Source organism: Kogia breviceps, chromosome 5 (assembly GCF_026419965.1).
Source record: "Kogia breviceps isolate mKogBre1 chromosome 5, mKogBre1 haplotype 1, whole genome shotgun sequence".
Taxonomy (NCBI): Eukaryota; Metazoa; Chordata; class Mammalia; order Artiodactyla; family Physeteridae; genus Kogia; species Kogia breviceps.
This window is the reverse complement of record NC_081314.1, coordinates 68,111,476-68,130,308: the sequence shown is the minus strand read 5'-3', so window position 1 is coordinate 68,130,308 and position 18,833 is coordinate 68,111,476. Positions and strand designations below refer to the sequence as shown.

Genomic DNA, 18,833 nt, shown 5'->3' with positions numbered 1-18,833 from the left:
TATAATTAAAGTAGCTGAAGAAAAAAAAACGGCCATAGACAATACAAAAACAAATCAGTGTGATTGACTCCAGTAAAACTTTATTTATGGACACTAAAATTTGAATTTGATATAATTTTCTTGTGTCACAAAATATTCGTATTCTTTCATTTTCAGCCATTTAAAATGTAAAAATATTCTTAGCCCACTGGCAGTACAAAAGCAGGCAGTGGGCGGGATGCAACCTGCAGGCCAACATCTGCTCTAGGGTCTCCTCCAAAGCCTCAGAGTTGTTCTCTGCATCCTCTATACCCAGGTGGTAATGAAGGATTTTGTGGGAGATTTTAGGGGCCAGTCATGATCCCATGCCACCCTCTTCTGCACTCCCTTGACCAGAATTAGTTACAGGCCCTACCAGGATACCAGAGGTCTAGAAAGTACAGGCTCCTATGTGCCCAGGAAGAAAATGAAATAGTGTGGGAAAGAAATAGCAACATCTTTGCCATCGAATAATTTTTCTACATTTTCCATCCTTCTTGCCTTTTTAAAAAATATTCCTCATTTTTCTTTTCCCTTCCCCAGCTGGGTGGTTCAACTTCTCCAATTTCACTGTTTTAGTTTGATCTTTCTTTAAATATTTCTTCAAATATCTTTATCTTGAAGTTTTTATTGACTCATCCAACCAAAAATAATCTCTTTCCTTTGAATCACCAAAGAAATTTGAACTTCTCTCATCACTTACTTTACCTTTAAGGGTGGATATTTATGAACATTTTTCTTTCCCACCACTAGATTATAAGTTCCTTGAGGGTTGGTACTACTCATATTTTTAATAACAGTTTTATTGAGATGAAACATATGTCATAAAATTCACCCATTTAAAGAGTACAATTCAACATAAAATGCTGCAGCTGCTGAAAAAAAGTATGGCAATCCCTCCAAAAATTAAAAATAGAATTACCATATGATTCAGCAATTCCACTTCTGGGTATATCAAAAAGAATTAAAGGCAAGGACTCAAATGGGTTATTTGTATAATTGTGTCCATAGCAGAATTATTCACAATAGTCGAATAATGGTGGAAGCAACCCAAATGTCCACTAACAGATGAATGAATAAATAAAATGTGGTACATATGTATATTCAAAGGGATATTATTCAGTCTTAAAAGGTGGGAAATTCTGATACACTTTACAACATGAATAAACCTGGAGGCTATTCTACTAAGAGAAATAAGCTAGTCACAAAAGGACAAATACTATTTGATTCCACTTATATGAGGCACTTAGAGTAGTCAAAATTATAAAGATAGAAAATAGAATGATGGTTGCCAGGGGCTGGGGAGAGAGCAAAATGGGGAGTTATTGTTTAATGAGTATAGGGTTTCAGTTTTGCAAGATGAAAAGCGTTCTGGAGATGGATGGTGGTGCTGGTTGCACAACTCTGTGAATGTACTTAATGCCCCTGAACTGTACACTTAGAAATGGTTCTGATGTTAAGTTTTATGTTATATGTATTTTACCACAATTAAAACATTTTAAAAATACATAGTAACAATGTCACCAAAAAAGAGTACACTTAAGTGGTTTTTAGATATTCAAAAAGTTGTGTAGCCATTGCCACAAAAAATTTTAGAACATTTCCATCACTTTAAAAAGAAACCCTGTACCCATCTGCAGTTATTCCTCATTGACCATCCTCCCAGCTCCTGGCAAGTACTAATCTACTTTCTGTCTCTATGGATGTTCCTATTCTGGACATGTCATATAAATGGAATCATATAACAAGTAAACTTTTGCATCCAACTTCTTTAATTTAGCATAATGTTTATAAGGCTCATCCATGTTATAGGATGTACCATTTAGTTTTACAGCTGAGTAATATTCCACTGGAGAGACATACCACCTTTTGTTTATCCATGTTGATAGACATTTGACTTGTTTCTTCTTTTTGGCTATTTTGAATAATGCTGCTATGAACATCTATGTACAAGTTTTGTGTGGATGTATGTCTTCATTTCTCTTGGGTTATGTATATACCTACCTACCTACCTACCTACCTAGGAGTGGAATTGCTGGATCGTATGGTAACTCCATGTTTAACATTGTGAGGAACTTCCAGCTTGTTTTCTACTGCAACAGCACCATTTTACAATTTGTCAGCAGTGAATCAGAGTATCAATTTCTCCACATCCTCACCAGAACTTGTTATTGTCTGTCTTTTTAAATTATAGCTATCCTAGTTGGTATGAAGTGGTAGCTCATTGTGGTTTTGATCTGCATTTCCATAGTGACTAATGATGTTAGGCATCTCTTCATATGCTTATTGGCCATTTGTATATCTTCTCTGGAGAAATGTTTAATTGATCCTTTGCCTAATTTTATTTTATTTAAAAAAAATTTTTATTGGAGTATAGTTGATTTACAATGTTGCATTAGTTTCAGGTGTACAGCAAAGTTAGTCTTATACATATACATATATCCACTCTTTTTTAGATTATTTTCCCATATAGGCCATTATAGAGTATTGAGTAGAGTTTCCTATGCTATACAGTAGGTCCTTATTAGTTATCTATTTTATATATAGTAGTATGTTTATATCAATCCTAATCCTCCAATTTATCCCTCCCCCCACTTATCCCCTGGTAACCATAAGTTTGTATTCTACATCTGTAACTCTATTTCTGTTTTGTAGATAAGTTCATTTGTACCCTTTTTTTAGATTCCACATGTAAGCGATATCATGATATTTGTCTTTCTCTGTCTGACTTACTTCACTCAGTGTGAGAATCTCTAGGTCCATTCATGTTGCTGCAGATTCCTTTGCCTAATTTTAAATTGAGCTGTCTTTTTATTGTTGAGTTTAAGAGTTCTTTATATATTCTGATACAAGTACCTTATCCGATATAAGATTTGCAAATATTTTCTCCTATTCTTTGGGGTTTTTTTCACTTTCTTTATTGTGTCCTTCAAAGCACAAAAGTTTTTAATTTTGATAATGTCCGATTTATCTATTTTTTTCTTTTATTGCTTATGCTCTTGGTGTCATTTCTAAGAAACTATTGCCTAATCCAAGGTCATGAAGATTTACTCATAAGAGTTTTACAGTTTTAGCTCTTACTTTGGTCTTTGATCCACTTTGAGTGATCCACTTTGATCTACTTTTTTATATGGTGTGAGGTAGAAGTTCAACAAAATTCTTTTGCATGTGGATATCAGTTGTCCCATCACCTTTGTTGAAAAAGACTATTCCTTCCCCATTGGATTATATTGGCACCCTTGTCAAAACTTGATTTTCCATAAATGTATGAGTTTATTTCAGGACTCTCAATTCTATCTCATTGATCTATATGTCTATCCTTATTCCAGTATCACACTGTCTTGAATACTGTAGATTTGTCAAAAGTTTTGAAATTGGAAAGAGTTTGTTCTTTTTTTTTTCTATATTGTTTTGGTTATTCTGGATTTCTTGTATTTCTGTACGACTTGTAGGATCAGCTTGTTAATTTCTGCAAAAAAAACAGTTGGATTTTTCATAGTGATTGCACTGGATCTGCAGATTGATTGGGGTAATATTTCCATCTTAACAATATTAAGTCTTCTGATCCACGAACATGGGATGTCTTTCCATTTATTTAGGTTTTATTTAATTTCTTTCAACAATGTTCTTTTGTTATTAGTGTACAAGTCTTACAGTTCTTCCTTAAGTTTATTCTGAAGTATTTTATTCTTTTTAATGCTATTATAAGTGGAATTGTTTTCTTAATTTCATATTCAGATTATTCATTCTAGTATATATAAATAAAATTGATTTTTGTATATTGATCTTGTATCCTGCAACCTTGCTGAACTTGTTTATTATTTCTAATAGTGTGTGTGTGTGTATGTGTGTGTGTTTGTGTGTGAATCCCACTTACTGTTATACCTTCTGGAGCACTTAATACAGTGCCTAGCCTTAACTAGTATTCAATCCATTTGCAGTCCGTGAATTTGTATCTTTGAATGTGACATTTCCACAGAAGCCTACCATTCACTGAGTAATTTCTCAGTTCCCAATACCATTGAATCATTCTTTTTCTCCTTCACTCTTATCTGCAGGCTTGGGAACAATGGGCCGAGGCATTGCCATATCTTTTGCAATGGCCAAAATCCCTGTGATTGCTGTAGAATCAGACAAGAAGCAGCTAGAGACTGCAAACAAGATAATAACCTCCATCTTAGAAAAGGAAGTGTCCAAAATGCAGCAGAGTGGCCACACTTGGTCAGGACCAAAACCCAGGTTAACTACATCTATGAAAGAGCTTAGTGGTGTAGATTTAGTCATTGAAGCAGTATTTGAGGAAAGGAACCTGAAGAAACAGGTCTTTGCTCAACTGTCAGCCGTGTGCAAGCCAGAAGCATTTTTGTGCACCAATACTTCAGCCCTGGACATTGATGAGATTGCTTCTTCCAGTGATCGTCCTCACTTGGTCATTGGCACCCACTTCTTCTCACCAGCTCACGTCATGAAGTTGTTAGAGGTTATTCCCGGCCGATACTCTTCCCCCACTACCATTGCCACTATTATGAATTTATCAAAAAAGATTAAAAAAATTGGAGTGGTTGTAGGCAATTGTTTTGGATTTGTTGGGAATCGAATGCTGAAGCCTTATTATAATCAGACATATTTCTTATTGGAAGAAGGCAGTAAACCAGAGGAGATAGATCAGGTGCTGGAAGAGTTTGGTTTCAAAATGGGACCTTTTAGAGTGTCTGATCTTGCTGGGTTGGATGTAGGTTGGAAATCCCGAAAAGGGCAAGGTCTTACTGGACCTACATTGCCTCCAGGAACTCCTTCCCGAAAGCGAGGCAGCTGGAGATATTGCCCAATTCCTGATATGCTCTGTGAATCAGGACGATTTGGCCAGAAGACAGGTGAGGGTTGGTACCTATATGATAAGCCATTGGGTAGGATTCACAAACCTAACCCCTGGCTTTCCAAATTTCTGACACAGTACAGAGAAACTTATCACATTGAACCACGTATCATTAGCCGGGATGAGATCCTCGAGCGCTGCTTATATTCACTCATCAATGAAGCATTCTGCATCTTGGGAGAAGGGATGGCGGCTACCCCAGAGCACATTGATGTTGTCTATTTACACGGGTATGGATGGCCAAGGCACAGGGGTGGGCCCATGTTCTATGCTTCCACAGTCGGGTTGCCCACAGTGGTAGAGAAGTTGCAGAAATATCACAGGCAGAATCCTGATATTCCCCAACTGGAGCCTTGTGACTATCTGAAAAAACTGGCTTCCCAGGGAAACCCTCCTCTGAAAGAGTGGCAAAGCTTGGCAGGACCCCCCAGCAGTAAATTGTGATTCAGCCTTTCAGGTTTTGCCTCACATGCTGGCATCAGGTAATGCTCACTGAATTTCAGTGAAGCTAAATCCAAAGATCCAAAGTAAGATTGCTCTGAAATGCAAAGCAAAAGAAGTAATTGGCCAGCTAAAACTCTTCTTTGGGTCTTCTGTCTGATAAAGATTCTAATGGGTCAGATCCTTAAGAATGTGCTTCCTATGCCTGGGATTCTTTCCCTATCAGATAAATTATTTCAATATCAGTAAATAAACTTATGTTAACACCATAGTAACTAAGGAAAGAGCCTCAGGAATAAGTTGAGGTTCCCAAGTTCTTTGATCATTGGAGGAATATGTCATTAGTTATTCACTGATTAAATATATAAATTCATTTTGAGCCCTTTCAACCTCACACACGTAGCACTGATAGGAAATCTTATGGACCCTTCATTCAACAGACACTCATCATGCACCCCTGAGCATCTTGCACAGCACTTGACAGACCTAGAGTCCAGAGGGGCATTAATCCAGCAAGGAAGCCTATGATAAATTTCACTTCAGAGTCTCAGACGTGGAGTGAAGATGGTTGGCAGGGTAGAGTCAGCAGTGAGAGTCTCTATGAGTGAACTTGGAAAGCTGCCCAGGGAGAGGCAGAGGCAGTAGCCAGAGGCAGAGTATCAATGGCAGAACAGTGTTGAAGTTTAGACAAAACACAGTTGGGAGTTGGTGAGGAAACCACATACTTCAGACTAGAATGGGGAGGTCAGGGTAGCTTGGCAAGTCATGCTCAATATAACACTTCTGTCCAAGGCCCATGTGCACAGTTGTCCTTGCTGCTTGCAAGGGGCTCAGTAACATTTTATGATAATTTCCTCAAGACCACCGGATGTCCACAACCTGGTCTTTATTTACTCTTCTAGTCAAACAGAAGTAATGGAAAGTAGTTAAGTTGTTGACTTAGTGTAAGAAGAGATCTCAGGGATCTAACCTCCTCTAATTCTGTGATAAAGTCATGATGCATTTCCCGGTCATGGTATGCCTTTGTGATGTTGGGTATGAAATCTTAGCAAGTCTAAAATTATTGTAAAACAAATTTTGTGTAATTTTGTTATAAGAACTCTTTTTCCTTTTTGCCTTGTATGGTTAAATGTTGAGGGGCTAGTCAACACAAAAACTCGTACACAAATGTTTATAGCAGAATTATTCATAATAGCCCCACATTGGAAACAACCCAAATGTCCATCAACTAATGAATGAATAAATAAAATGTAGAATGGCCATACAATAGGATATTATTTAGTCATAGAAAGAAATGAAGTGCTAATACATGCTACAACATGATGAACCTTGAAAATAGTATGCTAAGTGAAAAAATAGGCAAATCTATTGAGATAGAAAGCAGATTACAGCTTGCCTAAGGCTGGAATGATTGGGGGTGGGGAATAGGGAGTGGTTGCTATTGGGTACAAGGTTTCTTTCTGGGTTGATGAAAATGTTCTGAAATTATTGTGGTGATGGTTGCATAACTCTGTAAATCTGCTAAAAACCATTGACTTGTATAACTTAAATGTGTGAACTGTATGGTATGTGAATTATATCTTAATACAGTTAATAAATAAGTAAACAAACAAACAAATGGGCTTAGGTTATTGTCCTTCAGGATGACGTAAATGAACTGTTTTTTTACAATATTTTCACCAGTGAACCCAAACAAAATTACCAGAAGTTCTGATAGAGAAATCTTGAAGGAATATAGCATAAGTTTTCCATTGTAAAAAACCAACCAAAAAAACTTCTAGAGTGTGCTTTGAGTGTAGTTCAATTTAGAATAATTTTTGAGATGTGTATTGCTGGATTTTATATAAATTGGTCCTTGAAATTAAAGACATCAATAGAAAAAAAAAATCCTGAAAATAGTAACTCTGTCTCCAAAGTGTCTTAGTTTCAAATTAATGTAAACTTATTTCAAATTCATACACACATCAACTTTTTCTTCTTTAGACCTTGAGTAGATTTCGATTTTGAGTTCTCTTTTTTTTTATTTCTTAAAACTTATTTTCATCCTACATTCTCCTTTAGATTGGGGTTTTGAAACTAGAGTGTCTATGAATAGATTTTAAGTCAATAATCCCTGAAACTTTATGCTAACATTTGTGTATATGTATCTGAGTGCATTGCTTAGAAAAGGTGCCATATCTTACATTGTATTCTCTGACATGTCTATGACCCAATAAATGTTAAGGACCAATACTTTATATATTAATATAAAATGGGAAGAAGAAGCATGAGTTCAGTTATCCTTATTTTGTGTCAAAGGAGGCAAAACTGATTCAAACTGTTGGGTCCCACAAACAACAGTGGCTAATATGAAGAAACCTTTCCAGGATATCCTATCCCATTATTGAAAATGCACTTGCTTAAAGACTTATTTTGTTGTTGTTGTTAATAATTTTAAAACTATCTTTTTTAAAAAAACACCTTGTAAATGACATGTTAAAAACATGTTCTAATGGTAATTGACTCTGACAAGAGCTACATATTAGGGGCACCCTTGAAGCTTTGCCATAATACTCCAGCTTTAAAGATGAGATTAATGATGTTCCTTAAATCAGGAAAGCCACCGTGCAGCTGCGGTTGCTGTCTACTTATTCACTTCCAGCAGGAACAGGTGTGATCTCAAGAAAGAGAGGGATCCTAAACTCCCCTGATTAATGATGTGACAGAAATGTGCATGCAAATCATATTGCATAGGACTGTAGAAACCTGGAATTTCTAGGGTCTTACACTTGTCTTTAAAACAGACACCTAGAAATTCAGAAATGTTGCATATTCACTAGATTAGCTGACCCCTCTTGGTAGCTATTGATGAAATTAATATAAATCAAGTTCTCTGGACTATGTTTAAAAACAGCTTTCTTCAAGAACAGAATAGTCTTTGACTCTTCTTGGGACTGTCAATGCCACATGGTTATTTTGCCAGTTTACGTGTATTTCGAGATTTACAGACAAGTTACACTGCTTTCCTGCAGGACAGCAACATTACACAACTCTGAGGGACACCATTTATACCATGCTCCAAGGGGCTGCCGTTCACATAGAAATAATGTGAACAGTACCCTGTGGAGTTGTGCAACACCCAGTATTGTTTCCAGGGCACACCGTGTAGAGGTTTCAAGCCCCAAAACAGTTTCTTCTCTTTATTGCTGTAAGCATCTCTCTAAACAAAGTTGACAAAAGTAGAGGGAAAGTCTCCATTTAGATTGGTGTCTCCAGTGGACCAAATTTTTAGAAAAGATTACATTTGACCCTTGAACAGCTCGGGTTTGAACTGTGCAGGTCCAGTTACACGTGGATTTTTTTCAATGGTAAATACTTTTGTACTACACCATCCACAGTTGATTGAATCTGCTGATACGGAGGAACCATAGATACTGAGGAACCGTGTATATGGAGGGCCCACTATAAATTATAGGTGGATTTTTAGACTGGGAGAAGGGTCAATGCCCCTAACCCCAGCCTTGTTCAAGGGTCAACTGTATGTCTTGTCTGTTCTTCTTAGTATTTGTCTTGTCTGTTCCTCTTAGTATTTTTTTTTCTAGCACCCTGAGAAAGAGGAACGTGAGAGATGAACAGGGCTTTTAATTCTTGTCAAAAGAATTCCAGGGTATTTTAATTGTAATATTTATTTGTTCTCTTTCACCAAACCTAAAATAGCCTAGCTGAGTGATGCCTGAAAGCATCTGATAAGATGACAGGCACAGAGCTGATGCAATCGACCTTGTGCCCATCTTTCCACCTTCTCTAAGACAGCACAGAAGCAGTTGCTAATTCTGGACATAATATGAGATCCTTAGGATGGGGTACAGCAAAACCTTCCCCAACCAAATCATAAGTGCACTTGGATTTCTGAAGACTGCCAAGGCCTAAAGAGTCGCTGATTTGTAAGTTTTGGCAGAGACTGTTGGCTGTCTCCCAAAGTTTCTCTTCTTCTCTAGCAATAAACTTCTCAATTTTTAGCTGAGTATTTGGTTGTTCAGAATAAACAGTATTATTGTCAGCTTCTCTTGCATCCAGTTGTGAACATGTGACCGAGATCCAGACAATAGGATGTAAGTGGCAGTGTCACATGGCAGATTTTGGGAAACTACCTTAAGGATCAGATGATATGCATCCTTTTCCTGGTTCTTTTTTTCCCCCTTCCTCCATCTTGCTGCCTGGAACATAGATGTGAAGGCTGGAGGTCAACCCACTCTACTGGACCACAAGGACAAAATTCCCTAGGGTTAGCAGAAAGGAAGGCTGCAAAGAGCTTGGTCCCCCAAGACTTCATGGGGCAGAGTTGCTACTCTGCCTTCCAACGGTCATTTGTGTGAGAGAGAAATCAACTCCCATTATGAGTAAGACCCTGTTATTGTAGTTCTTTAATTCCTCACAGCTGACCCTAAGTAATGCAGGTGGGGTCCAAGAATGAGTGGGTTCTGTTTTGTTTTGTTTTTGTTTTTCTCAGTGCCATAGGTCATTCTGACACACAGGCAGCTTTGAGAATCTAATCTCATTAAACAGGATTTCTTGTTTTAAGAAAAACAACTTTTTGCCAGTGTGATGTGTTTTTCAACTTGATGTTGAATTGCTAATAAACTTGTATGTTATGTTTCACATTATAATTGTAGGCAATTCATGGAGACACCACCAAGAACCTGAACATAATTTAAAAACTAGACCACAAGGACAAAGGGATAGCAGAAAAGATTACATCAACTTAGTAGGAAACAGTCTCACAGGCCTACTTAAACCTCAAATTGACTCTTACCTGACTAGAGATAAAAACACTAACAAAGTATATGCTATCAGAAGGAAAGATGGAAGGAGGAGTAATTCAAGAAGCAGTATTTCTCAGCACTGACCAAAAGGGAGGTGCTGGATCTGGGGTGCACAAACCTGCTCACTAGATCAGAGATCTCTAAAATGGGGTGCCCCTACCGAAGATGGTGTGAAAGATGATCCATAGAGGCGCAGGCAGAAAATATTTAGAACTACTCTTGCTACTTATTTTTGTCTAAAAAATAAGAGATTAATCTTTATTAATATTTCATGTAGATAAGAACACTGTTGTCCTCACCAGGTTGTGTCTCAGACAGCCACACGTCAGGAATGGAGTGTTGTGAGGGAAGAGGGCGAGTTCCAAAATGTAGAGAGGTTGACAGTGGCATCCTCCCTCTTACATTTGCTTTCAACATATTGAGAAATATTGCAAATTATGTATGCTGGGCTAAGTGGATATTTAGACTAAATTATTTAATTTAACTAAATTAACCCTCACAAAAGATTCCTTCAAAGAAAGCACCCTTAAAAATAATCTTTGAAAGAAAGAACAGTTGAAGATAACACAAATAATGCAAGCAAAGGAGTCAGATCAGGTAAGAAGCTGGCCAAAAAATTGAAATTATCAAGAAGATTATTAGAAATATTGACTTACAACCTACCGTTCATGATGAAGCCTGCCTGTCCTAAGTGTGTATTGTGTCTTATATTAGTGAATAGCAGTATGAAACCATCACCTACGCAAAATGTTTTAATACATTGTTTATTTCATCACTATCTCATTCTTTATAAACTTCTATGTTATTGTGTTTAAAATGTACATATATGTCAATATAATAGTAAAAGTATATAATTTATAAGCATCCTATTATTATGTATTAGAGATGTATACTCAAAATTTATGTGATGTGCTACCCAGATCCTCTTTTAGGAATGAAAATTTTATTCTCCGAGTTGGTAGGAGTGTTACCAGAAAATGGCCTTCTTTCGGGATTGCCTTGCTCAAGGTCACAACTTCTTCCAAAAATAGCTTGTTGAGGGGGATGAACTGAGAAACTGGGATTGACATATATATACTATTGATACTATGTATAAAATAGATAACTAATGAGAACCTACTGTATAACACAGGGAACTTTACTCAATGCTCTGTGGTGACCTAAGTGGGAAGGAAATCCAAAAAAGAGGGGAATATATGTATCCATATAGCTGCTTCATTTTGCTGTGCAGCAGAAACTCACACAACATTGTAAAGCAACTATACTCCAATAAAAATTAATTTTAAAAAATAGCTTGTATTCAATGATTGCTCAACTCAGGAGTGTAAGCACCTGATCTTCTTGCCCCAACTCTGAAGGGCTGACATAGCTCGAGAGCTCCCAAGGACATTGGGCTGGGGCCTTCGTTGGTATCCAATTGCAGCTGAACTTCTCTCTCTGCTCATTCCTGCTTCCTCCCTTCTCCTTCACAGGTGTTAATCCCACAAGCCCTCCCTAAACAATCTGCACACTCATCTCCATCTCAGAGTCGGCTTCCCAGGGAAACTGCAACACTGCAGGTACATGATCAAAGATGGTGGATGGACCTGGAGTCTGTCATACAGAGTGAAGTAAGTCAGAAGGAGAAAAACAAATACCGTATGCTAACACATATATATATGGAATCTAAGAAAAAAAAATGTCATGAAGAGACTAGGGGTAGGACGGGAATAAAACACAGACCTACTAGAGCATGGACTTGAGGATATGGGGAGGGGGAAAGGTAAGCTGTGAGAAAGTGAGAGAGTGGCATGGACATATATACACTACCAAACGTAGGGTGGGTAGCTAGTGGGAAGCAGCCGCATGGCACAGGGAGATCAGCTAGGTGGTTTGTGACCACCTAGAGGGGCGGGATAGGGAGGGTGGGAGGGAGGGAGATGCAAGAGGGAAGAGATATGGGGACATATGTATATGTATAACTGATTCACTTTGTTGTAAAGCAGAAACTAACACACCATTGTAAAGCAATTTTACTCCAATAAAGATGTTAAAAAAAAAAAGATGTTTGGAAACCATTGATCCATATACTATCAACTCTTGTATTTGTGTAATAGACTTCTTCTGATTTCACATGTTATCAGTTTTTATAAACTGCTGTGTGTGCTAGAAAAGAATGTGCATTCTCTGTTTGATGAATCTAGGATGCTATTCTAAGATCGAGCTTGCTAATTATTTGGTCAAGTTTTCTCTGTAGCCCTGCTGATGTTTTATCTATAGTCCTACCTCCTCCTGTGATTGGGGTCAAATACCCAGCCAGTGAGGGGACTCCTTTCCTTAACACAAAAAGCCAGGATTGACTGAATGGGCACATATAGCTTTAAAATGATCTTACTGTGTTTCTGGCAGAAGCATTTCCCTTCTAGGAACCATGTCTTCTAGATCTCAGGGTGTTAATTTCTGGTACAGGAAACAAAGCTCTCCAAGTGGGTCACTGGTCGTGATGATAAATGGGGCCACTTCTACTTTCAGTCTTTGGTTCCTATAACCTTGTATTTTACCTCTTAGGGACATAGCATCATATAACAGTTATTGATTCAGGATGTGAACTGCATCCTGGAGGATGGTACCCCATTCTCACAGGATATAATCTCCAAGATGGAACCTCAGTAATACCTTCTAAGAGATATTCTATTAGGAAGGCTAGTAGCTTCTGGGTGGTGTAGTATCTGATCGAAACAGGGAATCCATGGTCATATGCCTACCTCTGTACCACCTTTGTTTTAAAGCATGTCCTTTGGTCTGATGCAATATTATGTGAGTTCTTATTTTACTGGCTCAGATCCTCTTGAAGTCCTTGGAAAATGAAGCCCTGCAGTCAGGAAAGGAAAACCCACACATGGAATATGTGTCAATTCCAGTCAAGATGAATCCCTGACCTGCTGACTACAGAGTATCAATGTAGTTGGCTTACCATCAAGTGGTTGGTTGGTCTCGCCATGACAACTTAAATCTGGGGCAACTTGTACATTCAACAATTAGATCAGCCCTGATGAGTGGGCGTCCATTCTGTTGGGCTCACGCATAGCTTCATCCCTACAACCAAGCCTTCTCTGTCATGGGCCACTTGTGCCAGCAGCACTAATGTGGGTAATGATAGTGGCTGGTTGATGTCCGCTAGCCTGGTCACTCTGTCTACTTGGTTGTTTAATTCATCTTCTGTGGCAGATGTTTCCTGGATGCAATTAACATGTCATGCACAGCTCTTCACACTTTGTGCCCACTCCCATCAGTGCGTCCCCTCAATTCCCCAGTTTTTGCTGTCTCCTATCTTCCAATATTTCTCCTTCTGGGCCCTGACCAACCACCGAAGCCATTGCCACTGCCCACTCAAGCCACCTCTCTGAGTCTTTTTTTTCCTTCTTCCACCACCTGCCATGGCAGTTCAGCATATCTACTTCACCACGTGTGTGCCATCACTTTCTCCAAGCCTCCAAGAGCCAACCTAGCACTGTGTTAGTAATGTGTGTCCTAGAGCCTGCCTGGGCATTAAATCCTGTATCATGGAAAAGGTTTCCACATCAGTAAAGTCACTCTACCAAAGTTCATGTTCTGCCCCTCTTGATCCAGCTCCCTCAGAATCCACCCTGAAACATACTCTCCCAGCTTCTGCCAACACCTCTTGGCTGGATCCTATACCTCCTTGAGGATATAAACCCTTTCTTCCCTTAGTCTTAACACTCCCCTAAAGGGGTTATTTTGTGACTTAACTTTAGTTATTGTTCTGATGCCTAGGAGGGGAGTTATTTATTTCACGAGCTGAGTGTGTGTCTTGCATAACAGAAGCCCCTGAATTGTCTTTGAGCAAGGGTGAAACACAAGTCTTTAGGAAGGAGGGGCCGGCCTCCTCTGCAGGCCCAAAGTATTCAGGGGAACTCAGAATGTGATATTTTCAAATTCACTGACCCAGATGTCCCCGTTGCCAGTCGCAGGGTCCCATTTCTTCTCAATCAAGGCCTTAACCTTGGCAAAGCAGAATTGCCATGAGAATTCACCCTTCTCTGAAACTCCATTTCCCTCATAATTAAATCCTGGGCCTGACCTCTGCTTTTTCTGTCCTGTGACTACAGGAGATAAGTCTGTCTTATATGCTTCCAGGGAAGCCCTCTGAAATTCACAGTTTGTCTTAGATTGGTGGTTAATCACCTTCACACCTTCTATTGTATTTCTCCAGGACTGGAATAGTCCCCAGCAACAGCCCCCTGAATCCATTACAACTTTCTGTAACCTCTTAAATGCCTGAAAAATGCCCTCATTACCTTCTATGTATATCTCATCCCAACTTCTCCACTGATGAAAGTTTTAACTTTTGTGCAGTTACAGCATGCTAGGCGCTTTCAATACTCCACTTACCACCAGATGACATTTTCATTGCCAGTTGGCTGGTTTATAATCCAGCTCTAAAATCCCATTTCAGATGTTGCTTCCTAGGACCACTCCTGTTAGCAATTGGCATAGAGCAAGTTTCCCAGGAAAGAGCTTCTGAAATAGAGATTTCCATGCAGGAAGTCTACTGGTGAGTGCTCTTGGGTATAACACCTGTAAGGGAGTGAAGAAAGCAAGAATGAACTGTAGCAGGAGTTGAACTGTGTGGCAGATGCAGCAGAAGCTTCAGCAGATCTTTGGGGAGCTCTGAGGCTCAGACAGCCCTTCAGAGATGTCCTGAATTGAGGCAGGGGGCTTGGGCCTTTGTGCTTTCACCTTTTTGGGTGTGGGTTGCCCCCAGGGAGGGAGGCATGGCCTTGGACAAGGCATCTACCTTCAGCCAAGGTGAATATCCTTGGAGGAACTCAGGGCCTTGGCTTCTCCCAGCAGCTGAGGGAATAAGTGCCTTGGTACTGAAAGGGGGTGGGGGGACCTGGACCATGCACCACAGCATCCAGTACACAGCTTCTGCCTTGTAGACCTTCCATATCACTCTCCTCACACGTTGTCCCTGCTTTGGTCATTCACTACAAGAAGCCCCAAACTCCCAGCCACCCATCATCACCTGGACTCTCATCCCTATACAGCTCTGTATATCTCCTAATCTGATGCCTTGCCTTCCTCAGCTTTCTAAATTCTTCCCTTGAGTCCTCTAGAATTCACAATTTCCATCAGCAAAATCTCCTCTATTCTTAAATGTTCTCTGAACATTCCTTTGTCGTTGTGGCCTAAATTCTTAAAGTCTTAAAGGGAGTCTCCAATGAGTGGCTTCACCAGCCAGCTTCTGAATGATCGAGAAATAAAATAAAAAGTGATTGTGGGGGCCAAATACCACCTTTCTTATTGGTAGAGGCCAGATTGGAAGATGTGGGTTTAGTATATTAACCCTGTGGACTTGATAACTTTGCACTTGAGAAATAGACCACCCCACATATAGTCAGCAGCACTGGCCCACACTTTTCTTTTTTCTGAAACCCTCATATATGTAATTTTGTTGTTGTTGTTGTTGTTGTTGTTGTTGTACGCGGGCCTCTCACTGTTGTGGCCTCTCCCGCTACGGAGCACAGGCTCCGGACGCACAGGCTCAGCGGCCACGGCTCACGGGCCCATCCGCTCTGTGGCATGTGGGATCTTCCCGGACCGGGGCACGAACCCGTCTCCCCTGCATCGGCAGGCGGACTCTCAACCACTGAACCACCAGGGAAGCCCAGGGCATAGTCTTTAAACCTCTTCTTTTGTCTATGTACACCTATTCTCTTGGTGATCTTATTTAGCTTCAAGGCTTTAAATATCATCTACACACCGAAAACTCCTAGTCACACCTTCAGCCTGGACCTCTCCCCTGTTTGACTGTCTACTTGACGTCTACATTTGGATGTTTAATGGAGATCTAAAATGTAACATGTTCAAAATCAAGCTCTTAATGTTTGCCAGCCCCGCAAATACAGGCTTCTCCTGCAGCCTACCCCATTCCATCCTGCCAGTTGTTCAGGACATAAATCTTAGCGTCATCCTTGACTCTTCTCTTTATCTCACTCTCCACATCTAATCCATTAGCAAAGCTTGGTGGTTCTACCTGCAAATGAATCCAGAATCCTACTATTTATCACTGCCTCCTCTGCTATCAGTTGGGTCTAAGTTTTCTCTCACTCGAGGCAGAAGCATCCTAATGGGACTCCCTGCTTCCCTCCTTGTTTTACTGTGGCCTTATCCACACAACAACAAGAACAACTCTTCTATTCAAAAGCTCCATGGCTTCCCACATCACTTAGAATAAAAACGAGATTCTTTACAATGCCACCAGGCCTTACATTATGTAGCCCCACTACCTCTCTGACTTCAGCCCCTGTTTCTCTGTGTAGATCATTCTGCCCCAGCCAACCTCCTTGGTGTTCTCTGAATATGCCAAGCAATCTCTCGCCCCAGGGCCTTTTCAAGTCCTATTCTGTCTACCTGAAACTCATGGCCCTCAGCTATCTGCATAGCTCGCTTTCTCCCTTTTTTACCTTCTGTTTCAATGTCACCTTGTTAGAAGGTCCTTCTGACTATCTCACATACAAGAGCAACCATCCCCTTCCTTGTTACTCCCTATCTCCTTGATCCTGCATTTTCTCCATAGCACAATTACTGTCTGACATATTATATGTTTGTTTATTTGCTTATTTTCTATGGCCCTTCCCCGATGTAAGTTTCTTGAAAGTAGGCATTTTGGGTATTTTGTTAGTTGTTCTCATTGGAACCTAGACCAGTGCCTGGTACATAGGTGATGTTCAGTATACCAGCTGACCCTTGAACAATGTGGGGGTTAGGGGTGCTGACCCCCTGTGCAGCTGTAATCCATTTATAACTTTTTTTTAAATTAAAGATTTTTTCTCTCTTTTTTAAAAAAAATTAATTAATTAATTAATTTTTGGCTGTGTTGGGTCTTCGTTTCTGTGCGAGGGCTTTCTCTAGTTGTGACAAGCGGGGGCCACTCTTTTTTTTTTTAACATCTTTATTGGAGTATAACTGTTTTACAATAGTGTGTTAGTTTTTCCTTTACAACAAAGTGAATCAGTTATACATATACATATGTTCCCATATCTCTTCCCTCTTGAGTCACCCTCTCTCCCACCCTCCCTATCCCACCCCTCTAGGTGGTCACAAAGCACAGAGGAGATCTCCCTGTGCTACGCGGCAGCTTCCCACTAGCTATCTAATTTACATTTGGCAGTGTATATATGTCCCTGCCACTCTCTCACTTCGTCAAAGCTTACCATTCCCCCTCCCCATATCCTCAAGTCCATGCTCTAGTAAGTCTGTGTTTTATTCCTGTCCTACCACTAATCTCTTCATGACATTTTTTTTCCCTTAGAGTCCATATATATGTGTTAGCATACGGTATTTGTTTTTCTCCTTCTGACTTACTTCACTCTGTATGACAGACTCCAGGTCTATCCACTTCATTACAAATAACTCAGTTTCATTTCTTTTTATGGCTGAGTAATATTCCACTGTATATATGTGCCACATCTTCTTTATCCATTCATCTGTTGATGGACACTTAGGTTGCTTCTATGTCCTGGCTATCGTAAATAGAGCTGCAATGAACATTTTGGTACATGACTCTTTTTGAATTATGGTTTTCTCAGGGTATATGCCTAGTAGTGGGATTGCTGGGTCGTATGGTAGTTCTATTTGTAGTTTTTTAAGGAACCTCCATACTGTTCTCCATAGCGGCTGTATCAATTTACATTCCCACCAGCAGTGCAAGAGGGTTCCCTTTTCTCCACACCCTCTCCAGCATTTATTGTTTCTAGAGTTTTTGATGATGGGGGGGCCACTCTTCATCGCGGTGCACAGGCCTCTCACTATCGCGGCCTCTCTTGTTGCGGAGCACAGGCTCCTGACGTGCAGGCTCAGTAGTTGTGGCTCACGGGCCTAGTTGCTCCACAGCATGCGGCATCTTCCCAGACCAGGGCTTGAACCCGTGTCCCCTGCATTAGCAGGCAGATTCTCAACCACTGCACCACCAGGGAAGCCCCATGTAAAACTTTTGTGTCCTCCAAAATTTAGCAACTGACAGCCTACTGTTGACAGGAAGCCCTACCTAAACAGAAACCGTCAATTAACACATGCTTTGTATGTTATATGTATTACATTCTGTGTTCTCACAGTAAAGTGAGCTAGAGAAAAGAAAATGTTATTAAGAAAATCATAAGGAGGAGAAAATACATTTACAGGCCATACTGTATTTATTAATACAGTTAGTTTATGTTATCTGTTTACAAGATGAATCATCTGTCTGTCAGTACCTACATCAATATTGTCTTATACGATACAGAACATGGTAGATGTTATCCTTATTACTAACACTAGACATCGAAAATGAAAAGATAATGTGAAAGAGAAATTTGTGTTTATTTACAGGTATAACGATTCATGCATCAATAACAAAGCAGCAGCAGTATGATTGCTTTATGGTAGCTTAGCCTATATGTTAATGAATGAATTGTTATGAAATTTTTATGGCATAGAGTGTTACAGTCATATTCATAATACAGTATTGGAAACATTGTTGCATTAAGAGAACCCACTTACCTGTGATGGTAGGGTGATACACAGTTTACCCAATTACCAGAGAGAGGCATACTCTACAGTAATGTAATTCTTTGAAAGCAAAGTTATATAACAGAAAACTAACACATTATTAATTTTATATTAAATATCACTCACCTTATGCCTATGTTAGG

General features: G+C 39.6%; 1 protein-coding gene across 1 annotated transcript in view; it reads left to right on the top strand.

Annotated features, from left to right (window-relative positions):
• The window catches only part of EHHADH (enoyl-CoA hydratase and 3-hydroxyacyl CoA dehydrogenase), a 70,371-nt gene extending 62,136 nt beyond the window's left edge, over positions 1-8,235 (top strand). The window contains exon 8 of the mRNA XM_067034162.1: positions 4,077-8,235. Within this exon, the coding sequence (XP_066890263.1) occupies positions 4,077-5,338 (1,262 nt within the window). The 3' untranslated portion in view covers positions 5,339-8,235. The remainder of the gene's footprint in view (positions 1-4,076) is intronic.
• Positions 8,236-18,833: the final 10,598 nt, after the last annotated feature.